A 17,129-nucleotide genomic window follows, 5' to 3' on the forward strand; every position below is an offset into this window, starting at 1 on the left:
TAAATTAATACATAAAAATACATAACTGATTGCTGAAGCTCACACGCAACTGGTAGCCTGAGATTGGCCCCTGACTTGACACCGCTCAGGATGTGGCAGGTGTTTTGTCGTGCGGGCCAGCAGCGTGTTGGGGTGGGGGCACTAAGCCACAGCACAGAAGTATAGGAGTAGATAGATGGAGTCCTGATTGCCTTTTCCTCTAGACCAATATGGCTACAACCTGGATAGCTGATGGAATGGCTATGGGGCTCCTGGCCCACCCCCAAGCCTGCCAACAAATTGTGCTCCCACCAGACTCAGGAGGCACCAATCACCCCTGTTGAAGCTGTTTCCTAAAACTATGGGATTTTATTCTTCCGCAATAGCAAAAACCTGAAAAAAAGGCAATGCCACATTTTCTCTCTTGAAAATAACACCTGTATTACACCTGCTCGTAGAGGCTTGAATTTCACGTGGTAGCAATAATGTAATAATGCAAAGCTTGTGTACACCTGCGTACAACGCAAATAATTGGAGATATACCTGCCCGCACTGACAAATTGAGCAGTACGAGATTTTCCTTGTGGCTGAATCTCTGCACCAACTTAAAAAGAAATTCATACACCAGGCCCAAATGAACATCCACTAGCCCATAAGCCCCCTTCCCCAATTTACAAAGAGGTTAGATCAGGCTCAGCAGAACAACCAGCCCTTGCTACTTTGATTGAATAAAGCAGGGATCTGGGTTTCGGTGGGATCAAATTATCCCCAGTATAATTGTACTTAGGCTGTAGTGCCTTTGTTGCTCTTTCCACGGGCAGTACGTAATGTAGCCGTGGCTCCGTATAAATAACAGACCCCTTTTCTAAAATCCTGCTGAGCCTGGTATCTCCCTTCAGGTTTCCAGAACGATTTGCACTTTGTGGAAGAAACTAATGTACCACACATACACAAGGCTTTTGGGGGTAAATCTTTAATAGACCACCTCCTGCCTCCTGCGGAGGTCCGATGCCTGGGGCTTCGTCTTGAAGACTCTGCACATTTCAAGCCTCTCCTGCAAAACATGATCTGTTCATGTCCAGTGCCCACAGCCATACTTAGGGCACCCAGTCCTGGCCCTCCTCCACCTGCGGGCGATACTAACACTTCTCAGCTCTGCTGGGGACCTCGAATCTCAGCTATAGCTGTTATGAGCTTAGTTTTACAACCTCCCTCAGCTCCCTGTCATCCTGCAGACTCCCACTGAAGACAGGAAATGAGTCTGGGCTCTACCTCTAGATGTGAGCAAGTTCAGGATTTAAAGGACAGCTGGGATTTTTCTAAAGGATCCACATTTAGGTCATAGGCCCCACTGAAGATCTCAGCCAGGGTGCTTACAAGATGCACCGTAAGCTTGCAGTAAAGCTATTTTCTTAAATAAGCAGGGATGCCTTACAGTTGTTTTCCTGTTCAGTATCTCTGTCCTCTTCATGCCATATGAAGGACTCTTGCAAACCCGAAACAAAGATGCCAGTCCTGCTTCATTTACTAAAGTGAAAAGTCCCACTGAATGCTCAAAGCTAACTACTTGCCTAAGTTTTTTGTATGACCGGGACCTCATTTATTTTAAATTGCATTAGCACGGGGGGGGGAACCTGTTTTACTTTACAGGTGTAACAGGCATGTGATTAACATTATGCACGTTTAGTCACTTGGTAGGACTGCTCATAAACCTAAAGTTATGTGCGTGAGGGTTTGGAGGACAAAGATTTTGGACACAAGGCAAACTGCAAAAGAGGAGCCAACAAATGCATAAAATAAATGGAAGAAATATATGTTCATAGATCGCAAGGCTGGAAGGGACCTCAGAAGATCATCGGGTCCAGCCCCCTGCACCAAGCAGGAAAGACAGGTGGGGTCAGGTGGCACCAGCAAGGTGACTATCCAGTCTCCTCTTGAAGATTTCCAGGATTTCCAAGATATTATGTTCTTTTAGTTCTTGTGATCTTAAATGTAATGGCAGTGAGATGCATCTCATTAGTTGACTCCACACTTTTTAAAGTCTTGTTAAGTGGTGTTATCCTGGATGTGTAGATCGTATATTATGGATATTGGCATTAGGAAGTTTATAAATGACCGTTTGTATACTGGTGAACTGTACATAGTGCAGCTTTGATATTTTATAGATCCATGAATCTATGAAAATAGAACTTTGTCTTCCTTTACAAACCGAGTGGCTTTTATCTTTAGCAGAACTCTGGCTATCAGATTAATCATGGTTGTACTGGTCAGTATTGCAGTATTTCTAGTTTTCTAAGTGGGAGAGAGGTCTTTCCTGTGATACAGAAGACACACACGAATGCTCTCTGGGATGCTTCTGCGTACTACCACGTAGACGTGTTTCAATCAATGCAATGACATGAAATAAAGGTGTAGGGCAGCAGTTCCCAATGTGCAGTATGCCTACCACCAGTGGTACCTGTCAGTGGTACACATTAACAGGTTTATTATAATTTACATAACAAAAAATTGCTGGTGGTACTTAAGGTTGAACTGAAAAAACTGCTGGCGGTACTTGTATCATTTTAAATTGGTGCAGTCCAAGCCGTCAGAGTTTGGGAACCCCTGGTGTGCCATAAGTTGGTCACTCACCTGCCTTCAGATGTCAGGTGAAAATAATGAATCAGTTCACAAGCAGTGACACAACTTTTACTCTACAGGTGGTGACACAACTTTTTACTATTACTCTAATGTTACACCCGGGATGCCTCTTGGGGCTTTCATTTAATCCAGCGAAGCACAAGAGAAGCCGAAGCAAGTTTCTTCACACGATACAACCGGGTATCCGTTTACTGGGATATTTCCAAGCAGGCAACGTTAACAAGACCACAACCTACACCAACTGGATGGGGGGTTTAGAGTCAACCCTCCTCAGGGCTAGAGACGAGGCCCAGGCTCCCACACCCCTGCCTGTGTGCACGGGAGTCTGGCACACCTGTAGCTGCGCCCATCCGCCTCCCCACCAAATAATACAGAGCAGCGCGCGCAGCCACAGCTTGTGACCCTGGCCCCGGCCCTCCTCGGCTTACGTCATCAGCGAGCGACGGCTACATCACCGCGCGCCGCCGGGCTCTAGGTGACCTTCAGGTGGCCGGAAGCGGAAACGGCAGTCTCGCGCCGGGCCTTGTGAGCGAAGGAGCTGTTGTCGTCCGCTCGCTGCTGCAGCCGCGTCGCCGCCATTATGCCTCGGGGCAGCCGCAGCCGCACGTCCCGCATGGCGCCTCCCGCTAGGTGAGTGGGGCCTGGCCTGGGGTGAGGGGGAGGGTGGTGTCGTGTCTTGTCGTGTGCAAGCGCGTTGTGACCTGTGGGCTCTTCTCTCCTTCCTAGTCGTGCGCCAATGAGGAGAGCGGCCCCGCCATCGCCGCCGCCTGCAGTTCGCGCCGCCGTGCCGGCAGCCGCCCCGGCCTCGGCTGTGGCTTCTCCCGCTGCCGCCCCGAAGCAGCCTGGCCTCATGGCGCAGATGGCCACCACGGCTGCGGGGGTGGCCGTGGGCTCCGCTGTAGGCCACACGCTGGGGCACGCCATTACAGGAGGGTTTGGAGGAGGAAATGACTCTGAGGCTGCAAGGCCTGACATTACTTACCAGGTAATTGGGCTGCGAGCCTTACTAACACATGCTGCTGAGGGGCCTCTGTGCTGCGTAGACACCCCAGGGCATGTTTACATATGGAGGGTGGGGGGTGTCTTCATTAGGGAACTGTGTCCCCATGTATAAGTGCCCCCCACACTGAAAAAAATATGCTGACCCTTACATCACTCAATGAGTTTTAGTTCACAGTGCCCTGCCGCCATATTTCAGTGCGCGTGATGCTGGGGGTTGCTGGAGCATGGTAATTTCTATGCTCCAGCAAGCTCAGTTAATCGAGTCTGCTCTGGCACCAGTGTGTCTGAGCTGGCTCCCCGCATGTCTCTGGGAGCCCCTAACGACTGTATCTTACTGCACAGATATAGTCAATGGAAACGTACTTCCTCAGATGTTTTGTAGCGTCTACTTATTTTGCCACTTCTGAAACGAACTTGATTTGCCAGAAGTGTGTAGCAGTGTCTTGTAAGTGGTGGGGACACAGGCTGAGTAAGAAGAAGGCAAGATGGCTGTTTTAACCACTGGGTACAGCAGACAAGTTGTGCATTCTCAGTCACAAAAACTGAATACCCTTCTGCTTGGGCTGGCAGTTCACCCAGAATAACTTGATGTTAATGGTGGAGATGCTATGGGTTTGACACCTTGGGGAATAGGGTTTTAAAGATAAAGATTGCAAGTCCTTGGCTGTGGGACTTGCGCACAAGAGTTTCTATCTGTTGCCTTCTAGTCAGAAATAGCATCTAGCTGTCTAGCTTAACTTCAGGTAAGGTTCAGATTCCAGCAGTTGTGTTTGTAATGTCATCATTTTGTTCAAACTTCAGACAACATCCTTACTCTTCTGAAATTGGCTGTGAGAGGAGTTAAAAATGAGCTCTCTAGTAATGGTTAGCACCACTACTGAAATGCTTTTTTGTGTAAACAGTCACTTCTACAGGCCCAAATACTACCTGACTTATCAACTAGGATCATCAATAGAAGGGGAATTAAAAGTTCCATATAGCTTCACTGAATTTGAGTCCTCTCAATGGGAGGGAACAGAAATCCATGTGGAAAGCATCTGAATTTGTATTCAGGTTGAATACTACAGCTGCAATCCTAGCTTCATTGATTTCAGTGAGAGTTCTGCAGTTAAGTTGAAAAGACTGGATTTTTTTTGTCAGTTGCAGCTAAACACAAGGGGTGAAAATCCAGAATCCTACTGCTGTAGGAGTTCTGCAACTGACTTAAGAACCAAATGCTCTCTGCTCCATCAGTAGCTTATTTTTCCTCTGAAGACAGTAGGGAGTGCAAGTCTGCAGTAATTCTCACTGATATTACATTTCGAAAACCTTGACTCTGCTCCTGTGGTTCCTTTTCAGGAGCCTCAAGCAGCCCAGCCTGCTTACCAGCAGCAGCAATCACAAAATGGACCTTGTCTGTATGAAATGAAGCAGTTCCTGGAGTGTGCACAGAACCAGACTGACCTGAAACTGTGTGAGGGCTTCAGTGAAGTGCTGAAGCAATGCAGGTTTGCTAATGGTAAGTAATTTATTTAGTTACATAATTTGTCGTGCATTTATTTTACTACGTATCTAGTCACCGCAGTTAATTATTATGGTCATATTATTCTGTGGCCTTTCTTTGATCTCTTGGATACCAGAAAGATGCAGGGGTTTAATTCTAGTCCAGTGCTTCACAAACCCATTTCTGGTATAGTCCTGACTTAATGAACTAAGCTCCTGCATGGAAGTGGGGTTTGCAACCCTTAGCTTGGTAGCTGCTGCTCCTACGTATTTGTGACTTCTCAAGTTTTGATATTTGTACTAAAAATCTGGCCTCTGATCCAGAAGTGGACCACAACCAGTGTAATATAACATCCCCTCTGATTCGCCTGAATCCAGTGTAGGCATGGGAACAAGGGACTTGCACAACCTGTTCACTTGCCGCCTCCTGCTGTTGCACGTCTGTGTCTGAAATGAGAAGCAGGGGTGGTAACTGAGATGGATCCTAGTTCTCCTTAAAGGTGTGTAAAGCACAACTACAGTCCTCATGTACCAATGGGTGTTGTGTTGCCACTGATTGGGGCTACTTGTTTCGGAAGAGAAATTGACAGTTTTGAAAATAGACTTGACTTAAAAATACCTACTGTCATTCTACAGAGCTAGTCTCCACAGTTCTGCAGTGTGCGCCTTATTTGATGAAAAACGCAGATCTGCCTGTAGATTAAGGTCTTGTTCAGATCAAAATCCGGCTTGTTATATTAATCTTGTCACTTCTTTTGTCTCTACAGGTTTATCCTAACTGAATTCCATGAAGTGAAGAAGCTCAAAATCAACATTCAGAAGTCCTAGTTAGAATGAAAACTGCTTCTTTACTAAAGTTTAAAGTTGTCCGACCACCATCTTGTTAATTCATTTATTAACCGTGCGTCCTATGACAGAACACTAGAGGGCCCTCTAGTCTCTTCTTCAGTTTAGTAACAAACATGAATGATTGGAACAAGATAGTTCTAGAAGTCCATGAAAGGACTAATATCAGATGCAAAGGATAGACTTTATCAAGGTATGCTAAATCTAAATGGTCTGTTCTGATTTACGTAGCTTCAATGTATTCATGTGACAGACTAAATAAATAATGAGTCTCACTGAGAACTCGGAGTCAGTTTTCTCTTTCTGGAATAGGAGCTTCAAGTAGATCTTTATTGAAGTTTCTTTATTGCCAGCAGTGTTGCTGTGATGGGAAAAGATATGGGGGCCTGCTCCATTGGGGGGGAAGAGATGGCTATACTATCAAAAGAGCTCATTTCATATATGCAGACTTTGGTCTCTTAGCACCACAGTGACCTTCAAGCTTTTATTAGAAAACTAAAACTAGCACAACAATTGCCTTTGTTCTGAGCTAGAGAATCTTGGAACATGGTTATTGAGCACTCCAGGGCAAGAGCACGTGCGAGCTTCATGTAAGCAAGTACTGTGCCAAACTATCTGATCCTCACCATTGAGAACAAATTATTGTGTTTTTTATTTCTATTTTAAAGCTAAAATGCTCTGAACTGGTCAGATGGTGAAGAATATCTAATTGTGGTCGCCAGGTCCTTATTTGTGTGTTGCCTAGCTACTGCTGATGAGCAGTTGATTTCTCCTCAAGTACAGCACTTCAAGCGTGTCTTTATTAAGTGTCATCTTGTTGTTTTTCAGACTTCTTCCCCCACCAACCCCACATTGTCAGGATCACTCTAAGTTCTAATCCTGTCCCTCAAAGTGCTTCCAACCCCTCTCAGCTTCCCATCATCCCCAAGTTCTGTAAGCATTTCCATTGTCTAAATTGTTAATGAAAACATGGTGAAGAACTAGACCCAGCACCGAACCCTGTGGGATATCACTTGAAATGCCCTCAACGTATGACAGTAACCCACTTGCAACTACTTTCAAGTGCTGTTTTTAACCAGTTGTATATCCACCTCATGGTATAGACCATATTTTATTAGCTTGTTTATAAGAATGACAGGTGGCAGCCTCAAAAGCCTTACTATAATAAAGATACCATTTATTGCTCCTCCCTTTATTCACTAAGCCAGTTACCATGATTACCTGCTATCGAACCGAAAGGGGGAACGAACAGAAAATTCACAGAACAGCTTGTTATTAAATGATCTTTCCTTAAGTGTAAATTTGCTGTGCTGGCTGGGAAATCCTCAGGCTCTTAAGAGGCCCAGTGCTTTCTCAAGCTCTAAATAAGCTTTCAGTCATAGCCTGTGCGCCACTTACAACACAAGCTTGTGGCAGGACTCATCAAGGTCTAAATGCAGTGAAACTCTGCTTGGTATTCCTTGGCTATTTTTCCAGGTTATATACCAGATGCAACCTCTGGGGGAGAAGCTGAAGCAGTGCGTCTTAACATACGATACCCCTGGGCTGAACTAATGGGCCATGTCTCCACCAGTGGGAACATGTGCTTTGTAGTACCGCAAAGGCTTTTGAGGTGCTGAAACGCACACGTGGCACATACGAAAAGGTTCTCCAGGCTCCATATTTGCAGTGCAAAGAACCAAAATTAGATACTGAGAAATCCCACTATTTAAAAAAACAAAACAAAACTAAAAATAGGGTAGCACACGTGACTGCAGAATGTGCTGCCGGAAATGAGCCTGGGTAGTCAAAGCCACACTTTGGCTGCCAGGCAGGCTCTGTGCACCTAGATTGCCACCACTGTAGCCCTCGGAGGCTGTCATGACCCCAGGTAAGGCTGCTGAGGCAGCCCAGGTGCTGATGCCAGGTTCCCCTACTCCACCCAGGGCAATTTACTGTGTGCCAGATTGTGCTTGCAGGGGCATTCCCCAAAGTCAAGTAGCAGTGGCACAATTATGTGCTGCTATTTGTCCCTAGGAAACACACATGCACGCTTGTGGGGATGTGCTCATGGTGGGTGCCAACTCATTAGGCCCTCACGACTGGCCCACAGGGCTAATTGTGGGTTAAAACTAGACCCACCTCCAGCAGCAGGATTAACCACAGTGAGTGCAAGCCACTGCGTTGGCCCAGAGCTGCAGAGCTTCATGCATCCTTGCTGAAACAATCCCAAAAGGAGTTCCAAACCCCAAAATCTAGCAGCAGGCACCATCTCAGCTCCCCAACTTTCAGCCCTGCCAGGAAGTATGTGGGCCAGATGACCGCTCCACAGGCTAGATCCAGCCTGTTTGACACCCAAACCATGTTTGATGCACCTGATTCAGCCAGTAGTTGCAAAGACTTGTTGGTTATATGTGGCAATAGTGATGGTTACCATTTCAGAGATTGAGAAGATGGGTTCAAATGCCTCTTTCCACACCACTGACTTTATGTTACAGTGAAGGTTGGAAAACAAGGAAGAGCATGCAGGACAGTTGAAGTGTGGCTGCTGAGGCTCCTCCTTCTCAATTTCTTATTGCCCCAGCTTCATTGGCTTCTGCATGATTATCCAACTCCTGGCTAAATTTTGTTAACACTCATGCCAAGGTTAAATAGTTTCTACGCTTTGTATAAATTTTGCAGGCTTCTGGTTAGTAGTTGTTGTAAATAGGCAACACTATTTGAACTGCTTGGAGAGAACACTGATTCGTTTAGAGAGACTACTCAACTTGCTGGGGGCCATGCAAGAGACCAGCATAAGCACTGCTATGGACTGAATGGTTTCTGTTCACCTCCAAGTCAGGTCATTCCTGCTCTCTCCCGCCCTCCTCTCTTAAACTGAAATTAAATTAAAGCTGTAGCAATGTATGTTCGTGTCTGAGTCTGGCATTGCTTCCAAGTTGCATTGCAATTTATTTTTGGCTTTACAGCACTCACACAGAAGCTGACCCGCGATGAGCTAGCAGCACAACTGAAGGCTGGTATGTTATCCTTAAACTCGAAGTTGTCTGTTTCTTTGAAGCTTTTTTTTTACCGTGTGGTTCTCATTTGATTCCTGATCAATGAGCCAGGAAGATTTGACTTAACAGTAGAAGACAGAAATTCTGCAGGGAGGTAATGGTAAGTAGAAACCTACTGCATCTAGAAACAGATCTCTTTAAAAGCAAACAGGCATTATGAGCAGGAAAGGAGGTGATCTGTGAAGCAACAGGAGGGTCACAAATCTTCAGAATGCATTACGCCCTGATGTTTTCTATAACATCTCACGGCAAAAAGTCATCTTCAATATTAAATTGTAAAACATCGTACCTACCTTATTTTCATTCTGGTCCAGGAAGCATGAAGACCCTTCTGATGCTATAAAAATAGTCATCTTGCTGGAATTGAAAACCTTTCTTAAACCTACATTTGCATGCTAAAACCAGCAAGATTTCTGATGCCAGAGTATTTTGTTTATTGTGAATTGATCCTGCCTTTGGAATAGATTTACCTAGTCTGCTGTCATATAGAGTGACTCCATTTACTGCACAGGTTTAAAAGTAGAATTTGCCCTATTAGTTTTAGCTAATGAGAGTTATTCCTTTGCCAGTATGTTACTGGGAAAAGTATATTTATAGTATTTAAAAGGTGTTTAATCAAGAAGTGAGACTGACTTAACGGTTCAGAGAAATCCTGCTCCTGTTTCAGGCTTATAAAGTTTCTTAATATAGGGATGTGGGAGAATGCAAGATGCAGCCTTGGGAAGTGTTCCTCTATCAGTTCTAATGGAACTTTTCCTGCTAAATAGTAATGTTGCTTAGACAAAGGGGATTCTTAATAGCACAAACACTACTACTGAATTGTCCTGCTCTTCTATAACACCTGCCCATAAATTGGCCAGGGCATTTTAAACCAGCTTTTTTGGGTCCACGTTTGCTGCATCTATTGAAGTTTATGGGTAAGAGGAGCTCTTCTCTCCACTAAACCAGGCACGTAATAAGTCTGGTCTTGCAAGGTTCTGAGGGTCTCCAAGGAGGAATCGAGCATCCTTAGGTCCCGCGGTCACCACCTCTGGTGCTGGGCGTCTACTTCGATTATACCCTAGTATATAGCTTCAAAATACTTGAAAATTTGCTTTGAAAATACTAGGAAATTTGCCTTGTATTTGACAGTTATAAAAAACTGAGAGCTCGTTATCTGAACCCTGATCTAACATAACCCATCTGCTATAAACATTGCTTACGGGAGACTTATGGGAGCTGCACAAGTCTCAGTGTCTCACTGTAACTGAAGTTTATGCCAGTCAGCAGAATAACTTCCTAGCGCAAGCTGCAGCTCAGATGTCTTCCAGATCTGTGATTGTGATTCGGTTTGTTTTCCTCTGAAAAATTGTTTCATTTTAGAAATTGACTTTAAAACCACTTGAGAAAATGTTGTCATGCTTACTGATTTACTTAAAAATCTGACCATTCCACAGTATTGACTAGTCTCTGGGAGTCTCACTGATGTACTATAATCCAGTTTCAGGACACTTATGACATGTAGGTCAAAATTTTGTACAGTGACTAGTCGTTTTGAAACCGTGTAATTTGTAGTTAGAACAGTAGTGGTCTGAGCACAGGTCTGAGAGCGGAGACCCAAATTCGGATGTCCAGACATTGCATGAACTTGAACACATCATTTGACACTTTTCTCCATCTGTAAAATGAGGATAATATTTACATCATTACTAATGTTATGCACCACAGAATTTATGGGCCTGGTCTATGAGTTGCTAAATGCAGGGTTTAGTTGGGTTTAGTCTCTAGTTCTCAGATCTAAGAGACATCAGATTACAACTAAAGCAAATGGGAGTCCAAAAATACAGATGCTGAGGTTCACATTTAGCAATTCAGAATTAACTGGTTGGGAGGAACCAGTCATTGCACTACTCAGTTGCTGTTTTCTTGTTTTAGCGATTTGTTACCCTGAAGCAGACCCCTAGAGTGGCGCCAGTAAGGATCCAAACATGACTAAGGACGAAGAGTTACCAGACTTTCACTCATCCAAGGAATTTTATGAAAACTATGAGCCCAAGGAAATTCTGGGCAGGTAAACTGTGACTTTCTCCTCTGGAGCAATGTTCTGTAGAGTATGGGGCAAGCCTATCCATTCCATTCTTGCAAGGGTGCCTCTGGCTTAGCACTGAATCATCTTTAAGAAAGACTTTAGCCCTCTCTGTGCTACATGTATAATAATGCAATTTTTGATCCTAAAGGGTTTGACAAAGGTGTCCAAGACTAGTAAGATGTGACTACTTTTGCGGGGAGGAAGCGGGGGCCCACTATGAGAGCTCCCTAACAGTGAGGAAAAGACCTGTCTGACAAATGGTCTTCAGGCATGACTTCTTTCATGTATTTGTAACAGGTACTGTATTTGGATTTAGTCATAAGTCAGCAGACAGGTATGAATGTGGATATTTCTGGATAGTAAAGGAGTTTGGCTGAAAAAAACAACAATGAAACTAGCTCCTCTCCCTCACATATACACTTCAACTTGCAAAGGACTGATCTTCATTCATAGTGCTGGCCTGTGCCACTCTGAAGAATTTAAACTATTCCATAGGCATGTGGTGATCTGGGATTTTCACCCTTGGAGTAACGTTTTCCCAAAGTATCCAAGTAACTTAAGAGCCTAGGTCTTACGAAAATTAAACGTGGCTTAGGCTGCTGAGTGCTTTTTTTTTTTGCAAATGGCACTTTTGTTGCTAAAACACCTGGGCACTAGTAGCCATGTCACCTACAGTGTTTGGAAAAGGCTGAGAACATCTCTGTTGCTTAGGTCAGATTTTTCAGGCTTGGTAGGCTGCTAAATTCATATTTAGGGACCCAGATGGGAGAGTTTCAACTTTCAGGGATGCTGAAGTCAGTCAGCAACTGTGAGTAAAGTTATTGGAAGTTATTGAAGTAAAGTTACTGCTACAGAACTGCAGGACATTTCCATGAAAGCAAAACATCTGAGGGAAGACACACTTTTCCAGTAAAAGAATAATAAATGATTGTTGAGTGACAGCTTTTGAATCAGGCAGGAGGAGGGTAGAAGCAGCATGAGAGGAGAGTAGTCACTGCAGGATTGAAGATATTGTTCCTCCATAGTAAGGACAGGCTCAAGATTCAGATCTTGAAACTCACTATTCAGAGGGGTTTGGATCTGGGGCTTTATTTCACTTCAGACCTATTTTGCATAGCCGTCATGCACGCAAGTCTCAGAAGTGGCTAATTTTTACACAGACAGTGCTACAGAATTCCCTTGGGCTGGCTGCAGGTTGGAACATGCTGGTTCCTCTCCACCTTCCCGCTATCAGATAGGAAGAGTGGGCCAAGTCCATAGTATTCATTCCTAAAGGTCATTTGATAAGTACTGTTCTGCTTATAAACCTCAGGCTGACAGCCCTGTGAAGTGCTTGCTGGAATGCAGCTGTGAACACTAAGCCAACAGCAGCCCAAGAACTCAGAAGAGACTTTAAGTAGATGGCAGGCCAGTGTGGCACCTTATAGATCAACAGTAATCCAGATTCCAGCCCTATAAGCTGGGAAAACCTGTGGAATGGTCACAGGAAAAGAAGAAGAAGATATGACAATTACAGGAGGTGGAGTCATGCCAGCACATTGCAGAGCATCATTAGCTGCATCTGAAGCTAACAGGATTATGAGGGTGCAAGAGGCCTCCAATTTGGCCCATGAGAAATATAAATTATACAAACCATTAAGGGAAATGGTTAAAAAATGAGGGCTCTTGCTGATGTCAACAGGAATTGAGGCCTCTCAGAATCCCCCAGGAATCACTTCCTACCAATAAGGATCTGGCCCACCACAAACAATTTCCAAAGCAGCAGCTTTTTCATCCAACCATTACAGTACTGTGCTGGGGCAGGAGAACCAGGGAATTAAACTAACCAGAAACTGTCCGACTCCCTTAATCTTGTCTTTGTTTTGGTTCTGGCAGAGGAGTGAGCAGTGTGGTCCGTCGGTGTGTTCACAAGACGACCAGGCGGGAGTACGCGGTTAAGATTATAGACATCACAGGTGGTAATATGTCCCCAGAGGAAGTGCAGGAGCTGCGGGAAGCCACTGTCAAGGAGACTGACATTCTTCAGAAGGTCTCGGGGCATCCCCATGTCAGTAAGTCCAAACTTCTTTGGTTGGACCCCAGCACATATTCCATGATCGGTATTCTCAATCTCTGTGCCAGGTATTCCCAAAAGATTTCAGACTTGGATTAAAACCTTTGGTTCCTTGAACTGAAACCCCTACAGAGAAGGTATCTTGGCCATTTGTGGATGTCCACCTGGTGGTGTCCCATGGCACCAGCTTGCAAGCAGCCAATAGGAGTTGGATCAAGTCCTAAATGGGCAGAGTGACCGAGAGTCCTCTAGGTACTCGCCGCTTCCCCTCAGATCCATCGCTATTCAGTCAGCGTTGCTGGACGTGGCATAGCACAGACAGCAACCGCTAAAATCAGGATCAAAACATTCTGCTGAAATCTGCAGCTTGGGAGGATAGATGAGAAGAGGGATTAGGGCCAGACATAAAAGTCACTGAAATCAATGGAAATGGCTTGCATTGACTTCAGTGGAGTCAGAGAGGATCACCGCATTGGGGGTCAGTATCTATAACGGTGTCTGTGTGTGGGTGTGCAGGAAATTTATATGATCAGTGTGCTGCTGAAACAGCAAATCAACAGCAGAGAAGAGACTTCTCCAGAGCCTGCTGTTGTCACGCTCCGTTCCTCTGGACCCTGGCTCCAACAGCCTAAAACTCAGCCCTCAATGCCCCAGGAGTCCTATGTTTCACTTGTTCATGACTCAGCTTTTGCAAAAGGCACAGCCTGTGATACAAGGAGGGCACCACCTCAGGCACAGCTCTCCAGTTCCAGCTGCCCGGTGCAGGCTTTCTGAGAAAGGTTGTATTGCCAGTTCCAGGGATCAGCTAGTTTCTCTTTAAATGATTCCAGGAAGTCCCTTTCATGGAGGTGCCCTTGGAAGATGGGACAGGAAAAACACTGTGGCAGGGGAAGGACAAGGTGTCGCTCAAATCAATCTGCCTGCAGGGCAGAAACCTCCTCCACTGTCGAGTCCTGGGAAACAATGCTAACAGCAAACATCCCCACCAGCTTCATATTCTCCCCGTTTTTGGGGAAGAAGAACAAGCTGTGTTGGATTTCCATAAGGAGACAGTATTCCAAGATATGTTTTGCCCGTTGCAATGACATAAGTTAACCAAACACAGGTAGTCAGGACTCTGGGCTTCCATCTCTTCTGAATGAAGAGGCCTCTTGCAGCCATGGAGTCCCTAATACCATGACAGCTGATTCTGATTCAGAAAGGAGCAGGTTATTTGCTGCATCTCCTATCTACACTTCCTGCAGCACTTGAAGTGTCCTTGTGGGTCTGCTTAGTCAGGCCCTAACCAAGATCAACTCTGGTTAGGATTTTCTCCAGGTGCCTCCTCACATGTGCTGAGCTCAGTGAAGACAGAAAAAGTATCTAACCAACTTACAAGTCTGTGTTTTAACATGGGGGCTCAAAATGGTCTCACTGGGCATGTCTACACATGTATTTAAATGCACCTAAACTTAATGCACCGTTGCTTAACACACGTTAAGACGATTTAGGCCCCTTGTCTACACTTGGATGCGCTGATGCGCATTAAGTTGCATCAAATTCAGGCACAAATAACTCAATTGCATTAGCGCACGTGCAGATGCACTAATGCACATTAATGTGGTGTGTGTCCATTGACGCGCACCGCAGTAATGCACATTAGCACGTGTATACATTCACTAATGCGACTTAGTTATTTGTGCCTGAATTTGAAATCTGCTTTATGCAGGTATCAAACTTAGGCTCACCTAGCCTTAAATCACCATTTTTAGACATGTTCTTAATGCGATTTAAAAATTCTGATTTTAGGCTAAACCCGCTTAAAAAGAGGTACATGTAGATGCACCCGCCGTAAAGTTCCTCACCTGCTTCTGGGGGTCAGGGAACAGTTATCTCATTGGAGAAGGGAGTATGGCTTTTTTTCCCCACACACACACACACAGCCCAGGGCAAGGTCACAGCACTGCATCTAATGATTTTCAATATCATGATTTTTTGCAGTTCAGCTGAAGGACAATTTTGAATCCAGCACCTTTTTCTTCTTAGTGTTTGACCTGTAAGTACCATTTTGATCATTATCTCAGGGCTTTCGGGATGATCAGTGGGGCAGATTCTTACCCCTAGGTAAACCTGACTGAAATTGATGGCACTTATATTAATATGTCTGGGAACAGTATCTGGGTTTATTGCTACCACAGTCCCAAATTAAAGCTGATAATGTAAGGGAATGTGGTTTGCACCAGCCACAGAGCTTCCTGAGCTAGATCAAATGCTGGCGTTAAATGTAAGCAGGTCAAGTGATGGGCTGTCATTCCAAGCAATTCCTGGCATCATACTCTCCTCAGGCAGTGAAATGATGTACAGAGCACAATTCAGATCCAGACACAGTATATCTGGAGTATGGATGCATGTGGCATGACTCAGCCAATTATCTGCCTCTGTAAACATTTTGGAGGGTTTTGGTTGGGCAAAGGAGATGATTATCTCTTAAAATCAACCGCGTACTTTGATGTCTGTATCTCAGGGGAGAGAGGGACCTGAGTCACGGATCTGCATCTGTCTCTTGAGCAGAGTGTTCAGAGTGCAGTTCCGGCTTGGATGTAGCTAGAGAAGTAAAGGCAAAGGAGGCAGTCAAAAAAAGAGCGATGTTACTGTCTTAGACACCTTCAACCTTCTCAGGAGCTGTATTCTCTTTGCACACACACCAGCTTGACTAGCAGGGGGAATGTTGTTCAGCCACATCACCTGTGCCAGGCAATATTAGGTCAAGAATGGACACGATGGACATGGATGTTCCCACCCACCAGCAAAACAGTCACCAGAGTGATGGGTGGGAGGAGGTGGGTGGCAAAGTAGGGAGGGGATGTTAGTGATGGGGGGAAACAGCAGTAGCACTTTGCGCTTCCACAGCATCTTCCCTGTGAGATTCTTAAAGCATTTTACAAAGGAGTGTTCAAAGAGCCTCAATAGTCCAGCGGGGCAAGGAGGTGCTGCCACCCTCCTTTTACAGCTCAGGGAACAGGAGGTAAGTGGCCTATCCGAGTTCATGAAGCAAGTCAGTAGCGGAGATGAAAAAAAGAGCCCGGAAGTCCTAGTTCCTAGCCCCATGCTCTAACCCTTTCCCCTCTAACCCTTGGGTAGGGCTGTAGCTGATAACTCCGCATTGGTGGGCAATCCCTTGGCAAAGAGTAGGGATAACACTTCCTTTGAGTTTGTCTGACAGCCACGGTGGAGACTCAGGCCAACCTGGGTGAGATGGGCAGCACCTTTTTTAGAAAGGTACCCTCCTTCCTGGCCTTGGGTGGACCTGAGAGGACAACGGTAGCCAGGAAGCAAATGGCCAAACCTCACTGAAGGTGCAGAGTGGAAAAAAAGCCTGCCTTGCTATCACCCTGGTTCAGGTAGAGGCCCTATTCCGAGATGCTGTTCTGCTTCCCTTCCGTCCAGAGGCTTTGGCATTAGTAGTGATTTCCACGAGTGCCCAAGGAGCTGGCTGCTTAAATGAGATCTAAAAATGAATCTTTTGTCAGCAGAGAACAGCCCAGGCTAGAGTGCACTCCACCACTGCAAAAGGGGATTTATGAATGGAATTGCACGCAGGCCCAGAAAAACACCTAGCACCCAGCAGTGCATTGTAATGTATCCCACTGTGCCAGTACTCAGTGTTGACCCTACACGTTACCTCCCCTACTGCAGCAGTAGCTTCTCCAGCTCTCAGAGGGATGGTTGCACCTGTCCCAGTGGCCGTCATTTGTCAAGCAGCCCTCCCTCCTCTCTGCAGCAGCAAGTGGGCTTGCTCAGGTTTCCCCGTAACATTTGCTGAAGTCTGTCATAGCTCCCAGGAGTCTATTTATACACTCGGCTCTGCCTGCAGCCACACAAGTGTCCACAGCTGGTGTAACACTGATTTCTCATCAGTCAGTCAGCTGATTATTTTACCCAGCCCTTTAGAAATTAACCAAGTGGACTGTGAAAAGGGTTTGCTCTGGTGCTTAGGCCTAGTCTGCGTACAAAGGGCACTGCTGTGTAGAGACACCCTTGG

At 45.4% G+C, this 17,129-nt stretch overlaps 2 protein-coding genes across 3 annotated transcripts in view; both read left to right on the forward strand.

Annotated features, from left to right (window-relative positions):
- Positions 1-3,127: 3,127 nt before the first annotated feature.
- On the forward strand, positions 3,128-6,228 carry CHCHD2 (coiled-coil-helix-coiled-coil-helix domain containing 2). The gene is made up of 4 exons (XM_019511357.1): positions 3,128-3,249; positions 3,346-3,604; positions 4,960-5,119; positions 5,871-6,228. Exons 1-4 carry the CDS (start codon positions 3,200-3,202, stop codon positions 5,879-5,881), a joined length of 480 nt encoding a protein of 159 aa, XP_019366902.1. The 5' UTR covers positions 3,128-3,199; the 3' UTR covers positions 5,882-6,228.
- A 2,209-nt stretch (positions 6,229-8,437) lies between these two features.
- PHKG1 (phosphorylase kinase catalytic subunit gamma 1) overlaps positions 8,438-17,129 on the forward strand; it is an 18,647-nt gene continuing 9,955 nt past the window's right edge. The window contains exons 1-4 of one of the 2 annotated variants that reach the window (XM_019511353.1): positions 8,438-9,087; positions 10,902-11,037; positions 12,931-13,106; positions 15,089-15,143. In XM_019511353.1, coding sequence (XP_019366898.1) covers positions 10,955-11,037; positions 12,931-13,106; positions 15,089-15,143 — 314 coding nt within the window. In that variant the 5' untranslated portion in view covers positions 8,438-9,087; positions 10,902-10,954. The remainder of the gene's footprint in view (positions 9,088-10,901; positions 11,038-12,930; positions 13,107-15,088; positions 15,144-17,129) is intronic. The other variant, XM_019511354.1, reaches the window with a different exon arrangement.

Source organism: Gavialis gangeticus, unplaced genomic scaffold (assembly GCF_001723915.1).
Source record: "Gavialis gangeticus isolate Ggan-Ray unplaced genomic scaffold, GavGan_comp1, whole genome shotgun sequence".
NCBI lineage: Eukaryota > Metazoa > Chordata > Crocodylia > Gavialidae > Gavialis > Gavialis gangeticus.

Bases quoted from the DNA above. Each gene is read 5' to 3' on its own strand.
- CHCHD2 (XM_019511357.1), top strand. From the start codon at position 3,200: ATGCCTCGGGGCAGCCGCAGCCGCACGTCCCGCATGGCGCCTCCCGCT. The intron at 3,250-3,345 runs GTGAGTGGGGCC...TCTCCTTCCTAG, and splicing joins CGCATGGCGCCTCCCGCTAG to TCGTGCGCCAATGAGGAGAG. The intron at 3,605-4,959 runs GTAATTGGGCTG...GTTCCTTTTCAG, and splicing joins GGCCTGACATTACTTACCAG to GAGCCTCAAGCAGCCCAGCC.